The sequence below is a fragment of the Chlamydomonas reinhardtii genome, chromosome 3 (assembly GCF_000002595.2).
Source record: "Chlamydomonas reinhardtii strain CC-503 cw92 mt+ chromosome 3, whole genome shotgun sequence".
Classification (NCBI taxonomy): Eukaryota; Viridiplantae; Chlorophyta; class Chlorophyceae; order Chlamydomonadales; family Chlamydomonadaceae; genus Chlamydomonas; species Chlamydomonas reinhardtii.
The window spans coordinates 4215262-4225238 of NC_057006.1; the positions used below are offsets into that span (position 1 = coordinate 4215262).

Sequence of the window (9977 nt, forward strand, 5' to 3'; positions counted from 1 at the left end):
CCGCTTCGCCCGTATCCCCCGTAGTCGTGCGGGTGCCTATCCGGCGACTGCACCCCGCCTTCGCCCGACAGGTCTTGGCTGCCCGTCTCGCCTCCGCCGCTCTCATCCTGGCGTCATGCATGTACCCAGGCCAGTCCCCCGACCCATGGGGGCTGGGCCCCTGGCGCAGCGGCGGCAGCAGTCCTCATGATGGCGGTGGCGTGGGCGGCTGGGGGGGCCCCTACAGCGCCCAACAGCACCCACAGCAGCACACGGCCACCCCCGAGCAGCTGCTCCTCTCCCCGACCCGACAAGCCCACGTGTTGCAAACCGTGGCGCGGCTCCTGCTGCTCACAGCGGCATTCTGGCTGCTGCTGCTCAGTGCCATGCTTGCGGCGTCGGCGCTGCTCGCCTCCGCACCTCAAATGCAGAACCCCGCCGCCCCCCAGCAGCCATGCGCCGGCGCGCATTCAAACCACGACAGCGGCAACCAATGCATTAGCAGTGGCGCCATCAGTAACAGTACTGCTAACAGCAGCAGGAGCGTCGCCGCTGTCATCAGCCCGTCAAAGACGCAGTCGGCGAGCTGCTGCCGGGAGTCGCTCTACGCGGCGCATCAACATGCAATAGATGGGGCGGTGCTAGGGCTACACGCCGTAGCACACACACTGAGCGAGCTGCTGCTGGCGGCGGCGCGGTGTGCCGCAACAACAGCCGCTGCTACTGCCGCAGTGCTGCGCGACGCCGCACCAAACGCACCGCATCCCGGCAGTGTCCTCCATGACAACGCCGACTACAGCATGTGCAGCGGCAACACGGAGTCACCGCTGGGGGCGGCGGCGGCGGCCGCTTCGGCTGCTGCAGCATCAGGCGCGTCTGCGCTGCTGACGCCGCTGCCTGCAGCGGCACTGGGCGCGCTGCGTCTGCACGCGGCTGTAGCACTCAACCTGGCGGTCTGCAGCCTGGACACACGCCTGGTGCTTGGCGGCCAACTGCTGGCGTTGGCGGCGGCGGCAGCGGCAGCGGCAGTAGCAGCAAGCGCTGCCGGCAGCCACGCCTTGCTGACGACACTGGCGCCGGCCGTGGCTATGGGCAGCAGCGTCGGCGCCGGCAGCAGCGGTGCCTACGCAGCAGCGGCCAGCAGCAACACGGGCTGGGAGCCGCCAACACGCCAGCTGGCATTTGTCGTGACAGGCCGCCTAGCAGCGGCCGCGACAGCGGCAGGCGGGCGAGCGGCTGTGCTGTGGCTGGTCCTGCACTGTGCCATCACCGCGGCGGCGGCAGCGCTGCACCTGCGTGTCGTGCGGCGCGTGTCACGCGTGCTCGTGACGCACACGACGTGCCTTGCCGTTGCCGCGCCGACGGCGCTCGGAATGGGCGTGCTGGCGTGGTTCCCCGCCGTCGAGGTGGATCCAGCGGCAGCGGCAGCGGCGGCGGCAGTGCGCAGTGATGTGGCTGACGTCACCGATGGGGGCGGTGCGATGAGCAGCACCATTGACAGCGGCAGCAGCGCCGGTGCGGGCCTCGACCATGCCCCAGCAGTAGCAGCGGTCGCCGCCGCAGTCGCAGCAGCAGCGGCAGAAGCTGCGTCAGCAGCGCTGATGGCTCCCGCAGCCCTGCAGCAGCAGCCGTCACGGCCACACCACCAGCAGCATGCGCATGTGCCGCCGGGGGCGGCGGCCTTGCCCGCGTCAGCGGCGGTCTGGCTGGGCGCCGGCGGCATGCCGTGGGGGGAGCTGGCATCGCCCTGGGGCGCACTCGCGGCCTTGACCCACACGCCGGGCCTGCACCTGCTGCACCCGCACATGCACATGCGCCCTAACCCACCTGCAAACGGCGACGGCACCGCTGCTGTTGGCTTCTCCGCGGCATCGCACGCGGTGCTGGGCGCTGCGGCGGCCTGGCCACCGCAGCCTCTGCCTCTGCTGCAGGCTGGCTATGGTTGGATGCCATCGGGCCCCGGCCGGGGGGGCTCTGGCCTCGGCACAGCAGACTACCCGCCACCGAGGATGGGGCAGGACGGTGGCAGCATCATTGCCGCAGGTGCCGCCACGGTCCCAGCTATTGGACGCGCCTGCTACGCCGGCAGTGTGGGAATGGCAACGCCCTTTGCGCCGCTGCCCATAAGAACAGGGCGGCGGAGCTTCAGCGCCGACGGCGCCACGCGCGGCACACAGGCCGCTGCAGGCCAGCCACCAACCCTGACAGGCCGGGCCTCTCAGCCGACGCTAGCCTACGGCGGCGGTATGTACGGCGGTGCTAACACACACACGAGCACACAGGTGATGCTGCAACCCTCAACAGCAGCAGCGGCGGCCAGCGTGCACGCAATGCTGCCTGAATCTGACTATGTGTCCACAGCGGCATCTGTGTCACCTGCTCATAAAGATGATGAGGCCGCAGCAGCACAGCCCATGCCGTCGACGTCATCCCAGCAGCAGCAGGCAGCGGCCAGCGCACCCGCACATCCGGCGGCCCTATCGCTGGCAATAGCAACTGATGCTGCACCTACTACCACTGCGGCCGGCGACGGCACTGATGCCGCGGCGTTGCTTCTGTCCAGGCGGCCCGGTGTGCTGCTGCTGCAGGTCCTGGGGGCCAGCGCGCGCCTGGGCGGCGGCGGTGGCGGCGGTGGCGGCGGTGGCGGCAGTAGCAGCAAACTGACGCCTGTCCTGCTGGCTAGCATGTCGGCTATGTCCACGGTGGCACGCGGCAGCAACGAGCATACGGGCGGCGGCGACGCCGCCGCCGCCGCCCCGGCAGGCACAGCAGCAGAGGAGTCAAGCGCTGCGGCGCTGCTGCTGTTTGCCGGGTCCTCCATGCAGTCACTGACTTTCCAGCCGCTGCAGCTGCCCGACGGCTGGCATCTGGACACAGCCTCGTTTGACAAATTTGGGGCTGGGCTCACCGCACAGCAGAACCAGCAGCAGCAGTCAGGAGATGCCGCTGTCGCCACCGCAGCGGGTGAGGCGCCCACTACTGCAGGCTCGCAGCAGGCGGCTGTGCAGCAGGCAGGGGTTGGTTCCGGTGCGCCGGCGGCGGCGGAATCCACCCAGGAGCCTGCCGACGTCGGCAGTGCGCACCATGCCGCTTCCAGCAGCGGCACACTGGACGCAATTATCCTGGAGTCAGACATGACGGCTGCTCTGAGTGCGGCCAGTCTGGTGCGATGCGCCGCAGACGAGGCAGCGCTGCACGCCGTGCGGCGGTCAGCTCCGGCCTGGTCGTCTTCGGGCGGCCAGCCTTCGCAGTTACCGCCGTCGGCGGTAGACGATGCCACACCTGGTCTGCGAAGCTCTGGCATGCCACAGGGGGTGGCCGGAGATGCCCGTTGCGAGCTGCAATCAGCGTCGGGTACTGCTCCAGCCGGCGGCTCTGCAGCTGCGGAGAGCAAGACGGATGGCGCTCCCGCGTACTGCGGCGGCTCTGCCGCCGGACCGGCGGGGTCTGCTGGGAGTGATGCCAAGGAGGCGAAGGACGCGCACCAGGGCGTGGGCTCTGCCTCCAGCGCAGCCGCTGCAGCCGTAACGCGTGGCCACGTCAGCGGCTTCGCATCTGTGGCTGGCGTGCCCTTGGCGGCATCGGTAGAATCAGTTACCGCTAGCGCAGCAGTAGCATCGGCAGCATGTGGACCTGCGGCACTGGCGGCGTCAGGGCAGGGTGGAGAAGTGGCGGCCGAGGCTCAGACTGCAGCAGCCGGAGAGCGCGCGGTCATCCCGGCAACCCCACGTGAAGGACCCAGCGCTGGGCCTTGGACTGCCAAGGTGGAGGACGCGACGGGACGCACGGGGTGTGTGGAGGAAGGCTCCGGGCCGCCTGCAAGCATCAATGGCGACGGCGGCGCCGCCTTAGCCCGACTGCCGCCGCTCCTTCCGCCGGTGAAGCAGCAGCGGCCGCGCTACAGCCTGCAGGAGCAGTTGGAGCTGCTGCGGCGAGACTTGTTGGGGGACCTGCGGCAGCCAGTGATTAACGCCCCACAGCCACAGCGGCAAGCACTTGAACGCCTAGCACATGGACAGGCACAGCAGCAGGCGCAGGTGCCGGCGCAGGCGCGGGCGCAGCCATCTTCATCGCGGGGCTCCGCCGCCGCCGCACAGACGCAGCAGCAGGGCGGCGGGCAGTTCCGCCGCTGTCTGGCCAAGACGCTGGATGACGAGGCGGAGGAGGTGGCGGCAGAGCTGGGTCTGGACCTGGCGCTGGGGCCCGGCGGAGGCCCCGGAGGCCTCGGCGGCCCTGGCGGCCCCGGCGGCCCCGGCGGCCCTGGCATTCGTAGCGCCAGCAGCGGCAGCGGCAGCAAAGGTGCAGTAGTAATCGGCGGTAGCCGGCGCCTGGGCACGCTCCAGGGCGCGGCAGGCGAAACGCGGTCCCCTGCCACCGCTGCAGTAGTGCAGCCGCCCCAGCAGCAGCAGCAGCAGCCTCGCGCCCAGGCGGGGCCGCAGCCGGCTCCAGCTGCTGACGCGGACGACGTCCCTGCTGACGCGCGCTCCTCTGGCGCCAGCACGCGGCGGCGGCCTGGCCTGTGCTCGCCGCGCGGCTCCACGTCCTCTCACCCTTTGCTCAGCACTACCGCGTGCTTTGGCACCGCCACCGGTAGCGTGCCGCGCTCCTCTGTGGTCTCACGGGACAGCGCGGGCTTGCCTCCCTTGCCACCACAGCTGTCGCCGCTGGATCATCAGCAACCGGGTGCAGCAGCAGTGCACACGGGGGTCGCGGCAGTTCATGCTCCCGCGCACACGCATTCAAAGGCGCAGACACCAGCTCTCGAGTTTCCTTCCAGTGCGGAGACATGCGCTCCGGCACAGCTGCTGGTGTCAACTTCAGGAGCCTTGCGTACAAGCGCAGAGCGCAGACTTGCACGCGGTGGAGGGTCGGGGCGTGGCTCTGCTGACCCAACTGTTGGTGTCAGCGGCGCCATCGGGGGGCAGCAGCGCGGCGCAGTCAGAAGCCGCCACGGCTGTTGCAGCGGCGGCGGAGAGCGTTCCCAGCAGCGGCGGTGCGCATAGGAAGACGGCGAGCAGCGCAAGCGACGGCGTCAGTGGCAGCAGCAGCCGCGGAGCTGCTGCCGCTGGCGCCCACAGAGCTGCTACACCCGGTGGACGCAACCTCAGCATCAGCAGCAGGACAGCAGGGCCGGGCGCGCTGCGTGCGCCTGTGGTGCCGCCGCCGCCACAGCAGGCAGCTGTCATGCCGTCCTCGTTGGCCTACATTCCACTGGTGCCGGTGCCAGTGGTGGGAGCCACACTTCCTTGGCCCCCCAGCAGGCTGCTGCTACCGGCAGCAGGCGGTCCAGCTTCTGTTGCGGCCGCGCCATCGGCGGCGGCAGCAGCGTCGGTGGCTGCGGCGGCGGCCGCGTCGGCGTTTCACGTGCCAGGTGGGAGCAACGGATTCCCCATGCCCCACGGTAGTGCCCAAAAGGACCGCCGCAGCAGGGTGCACCGGCAGCTGACGGCGGCACAGCTGCGGTCGGCGTCGCAGTCGTATCTGGCAGCTGCAATGGCGGCGGCGGGCTCGAACGGCCCAGCCAGCAGTGCGCATGTCAAACAGCAGGAATGGCCGATGCCGTTCTCGCACGCAAATCCTAATATGAATCCTGCCGCCCCGGCAGCCTCTGGCAGCAGCGGCAGCAGCGGTGCCGCGCCTATGGCGGCACTAATGCAGCACCAGCAGCAACAGCGTCCCAGACGCGGCGGCCCGAAGGCCTCAGCAAGCAGCTCATTCCTTGGTGGCGGCAGCTGCAGCTCCCACGCCACTGCGGGCGGCCTTCATCTCGGCACAGCAGCAGCAGCAGCAGCAGCAGCAGCAGCAGCAGCCGGCACCGGCGCAGCTGCTTTTACGGACGGCACGGGCGGCGGGAGCGGCCTTTCTCATCTGGAGCGCCTCTTCGGTAGTAATGCCGCGGTCGCGACGGGTGGCAGCATGGGCAGCGGCACAGTCTGGGATGAGTTCAACGGTGCTTCGGCCATGCTGCAATCCACGATGGAGGAAGAGGCGGACGAGGCGCAGCTGGCAGGGGCCGGCTGGGGTGCCTCGGAGGCGGGAGGCGGCGGCGGCAGCATCTGGTCCTTGTTCCACCAGACCACCACCAGCATTGCTTCACGATCGCAGCAGTCGCAGTCGCATCGCTACCAGTGCAAAGCGCCGATAGGCCCTGCTACTGGCCCTGGCGCGGGCCCTGGCTCTGGCGCTTGCACCGCCGGTTTCGATACCCGCGGCTCCGTCGATGCGGCACTGCGGTTAGGCGGATCGACCGCAGGCGCGGCAGCAGCGGCGGTTGGGCAGCAGCGCCTGCTGCCCGGTGGCGGTGGTGCTGGCGACCTGTGTGACGACATGGAATTGTTGATGGATGAGGTTGATGAAGCAGACATCATCAGCGGCCGGTACAACATCACCACCAGCTCCATGGGCGGCCTGGCGCTGGTAAGGGGTAACTGTTATGTGCGTATGCTTGTGCGTGTACGTGTGCAGTCATGGCAGCAGGTGCAGCTGCATTTGGGGACGCGGTGTTGCTGTGCATGCGGCATTGGTTGTGACTGGCTGTAAGCGTACCTCCCCGCAGCGGCATTCCTCTGGTGTCTTTTGAGGTTTGTGTATGATCATGGAGGGCTGCGCACCCGCTTGATGCATCTAGCATGTTCAGCATGATTGCGCCTTGTCTCCGACGCCCGCTTCTCCTCGTCTTGCATGCACGGCTACCCCTTCCGGCCCTCGCCCCGTTCATGGACACCTAGCATCGCACCGCGGCCAGCATCTATCTGCATCAGGCTGGCACAGCCATTCACACGCGGTACGACACCCAATCAACGCACTGCTGCCATGTGGGCTGCCCGCAGGTTGCCAACTCCGGGCCCATGTCAGCTGCCTCCCACCATCACCACCATCAGCACTACCATCCTCACCATCACCACGCCCAAACGCCAGACGTCGCCCCACTCTCGCTGTTGCGCTCAGCGGGCGGGTCCGCCGGGGCCAGCAGCGCTGCTTCCGCAGCCGCCGTCGCCAGTGTCACTAGAGCTGGCAGGAACACTGTTGGTGCGGTTAGCAATGCAACAGGCCCAGCAGTGCCGGAATCGCTTCCAAGCCATTCGGGTGTTCTGGCAAATAGAGCTTCTGCCGTGGCAGCTGCGATGGCAAGCCAGAACAGCATGCACGACGAGGATCCGGCGGGCGCAGCTGCCGCCGTAGCCGCGCGTGCGCAAGCGGCAGCACCGGCAGCACAGGCGCAGGAGTCGGCTCCAGGCTCTGGCAGCGTATCGGGCTCAGGCAGCAGACGAACCACTCGCATCCTGTCGCAGCTTGCCCTCGCAGACAGCCCTCTCGGCGGCGGTGACGCGGCAACAGCAGCAGTTGGCGGAGGCGGTGGTCTCGGAGTGGGTGGGTCCGGAGGCAACACAGCCACATCCGGCCCCGGCGCGCACGGCCCTGTCTCCGGCAACTGCACCGGTAACAGCCGCGCAATGCTTGAGCAGCACCTGCAGCAACAACAGCAACAACAACAGCAACACCAACAGCAACAACAACAGCAACAACAGCAGCAACATCAGCCTAGGCCGCCCAGCCAACGCTACGGCGCTCCGGTCGTGCCTCACAGCACGCGCTCCGTCTCAACCTCGTCCCCACAAACGCCCGTGGCCTTTGCCGCGCCGCCGCAGGGCGGCGGCAGCGTGGGCGCGGCTGTCGGCGCCCTTGCTGCTGTGGCGGCGCCGACAGCTGCATTGCTGCATGCAAGGCGGTCAGCGTCTTCAGGCCAACATCAGGCGTTGCTGCCGCCTCAGCACCTGCTGCAAGCGCCGCGGGCCACAGTGCCGGCGGCCGGGGCGGGATCTTCGCCTCGTGCACCGGCTGTAGCAGCAGCGGAAGCCAGCAGCAGCCCGCGTTACCAGCGCTCCTTTTTGCAGCTGCCTTTCCCGCCTGTGCTGGAATCCAGCTCGGAGGTCGGCGGCGGCGGGGACGGGGGCGGTGACGGGAGAATGCATGGCCCCGCCGTAGCACCTGCCTGGCTCGGCGGCGAGGATGGCGGCAGCGGCACCCGGCGGCGGCTGCTGGCGTCAAGGCTCTCAGCTAGCAGCCTGGGCAGCAGCCTAGGAGCGAGGGCGAGATGTGGGGCGGGCGATACGCAGCTGGGCTCGCCTGTTGCACCGGGTGGCGGTGTCCCGGCGCAGGTGTTGCTTTCGGGCGGGAGCACGGGCGGGGCGGCTTACCGCATCGGCGGCGGGGGCGTCGCGGGTGGTGAGGGCGCTGGCGCTGGCGCCGGCGAGGGAGTGGGCGTTGGCGCGACGATGGGCGCAAGCACAACGCCGCGCACGCCGTCTTTCCGGCCTGGGTCCTTTTTGTTGGCCCTTGCTGAGCGCGTGGAGGAGTGCACAAAGTAGCATCAGCGGAGGTGGGCGGGTAAGCTTTGATATCCTTTTTGTGGAACAATTTTGGCGCTCTGATTAATTGGCACCAATTTCGTTTGCAGGTTGGCGGCAGCATAGGGATTGTGAGCGGGGACGTGCGAGTGCGGCTGGGCTTAGCTACGGGGGTCAGCTAATTGGGGGACATTGGCATGCTGATTCTCACTTGTGACTTGTTAAATGTGCAATGCTGCATTTGGATGGGGCCCACATGCTTGCGAGCACGGGTGCTCGACTGCTTGCATGAATGGGGCTCGCCATCTTTGTACGAGAGGAACGGGGTGAAACTGCTGCTGACCACGCACAGCAAACATTTTATGAGGTTCTAGCTTGACGCATATGATACTGTCTTGTGCCCTGCTTGCTTGGCACTGCTGGAGTTGATGCCCGATTGTCATCATGATAATCTGCGGGCCACGCACTTGCATGGCTGTGGCGTTCGAATGTTGGCATGTGGGTGGCTTTGAACGAGGGCGGAAGAGCGTAAGTCGTACGTGCCCGTGCGTGGACACACACAGACACACATACGGTAGTGCATTGCAATGGAATGGTGGAAGCGCTGGCATGAAAAGCATTGCGGGTGTGTGCCGCTAATTGACACCATTTTTGTGTGTGCTCTTGTGAAGGATTACCTAACTCGGCGTGTGAGGCTTGCAAGTGACAGTACAGCCAAGCCTGCATGCAGCTGCAAGCATTGCTGTCGTGAACAAGGCGTGTGCCGCAGCCCGACACTTGAGAACTGAGGGAATGCTGCGTCGCATTATTCGCTTGATAACTGGGAGCTGTTGCACAAGAAAGGCATGCATGTCCCCAGGAGACATTTAGTATTGGCAATCAAGGGACATCGCTTGGTGCCCGCTTGATTGGGTGGGGGTACTATGGCTGTTGTGCATTGGGACTACGCCTTCGCTGCAGATCCTTGACAACAATTGATTTCATGGCTGAACCTCGCGCCTGACGGTATGACACTGGTGGACATTAGTCAATGCCGGGTTTATCTTTTTCGTTATGCACTGTGCCCACGGCACCGCATTCCTACTGTAGTTCGGCGACAAGAGTTGTTGCCAAGGTGTTGGCGCCTGCTGCAGCTGCAATGCAAGCCGCCTCGCTGTTCGCAGTGGCTGCTGGAGGACCATGCATGCGGTATGCGGCCTGTCTGGTGGCGGGCGCGTTTGGCCGCGTATGGGCCCTATCTGCAGTGTGCATGCAACACATAGTGTGTGGACACCTGTGCCCTTTACTCGCATGCATGTCTGGCAGTCTGGTTGGCTTGCTTCTTGCACCGCACTAAAGGCAAGTGGTTTAGGGAAGGGAATGCGTGGGGAGGCGAGATGAGAAGACAGGCTCGTTGTCTTACATGTCCTTCTCATCTTGTCCTGGTCCCAGGTCAACCCGGGTCCTCAGCCCCTCCCCTCGTCCAGGCGCCGCGCCCCACCGGCACCGAGCGGTCACCATCCAGTGATGGGACCGCCTTCATCCCATGCGATGAATGACTTGGTGTCGGTGGCGGGGCAATCTATCAGCCGCCGAAGATGGCAAGAGGCCTCCCCTCGTCGACGGACTTGAATTCCGCAGTGCAGGCGAAGGTGACGCCAAAGCCCGAGA

General features: G+C 66.8%; 1 protein-coding gene across 1 annotated transcript; it reads left to right on the forward strand.

Moving 5' to 3' along the window:
• Nucleotides 1-23: 23 nt before the first annotated feature.
• Nucleotides 24-9675, forward strand: CHLRE_03g174076v5 (uncharacterized protein). The gene is made up of 5 exons (XM_043060927.1): nt 24-2223; nt 2341-4685; nt 4801-5350; nt 5585-6396; nt 6810-9675. The coding sequence occupies exons 1-5, from the start codon at nt 120-122 to the stop codon at nt 8346-8348; spliced, it is 7350 nt and encodes a 2449-aa protein (XP_042926056.1). The 5' UTR covers nt 24-119; the 3' UTR covers nt 8349-9675.
• Nucleotides 9676-9977: the final 302 nt, after the last annotated feature.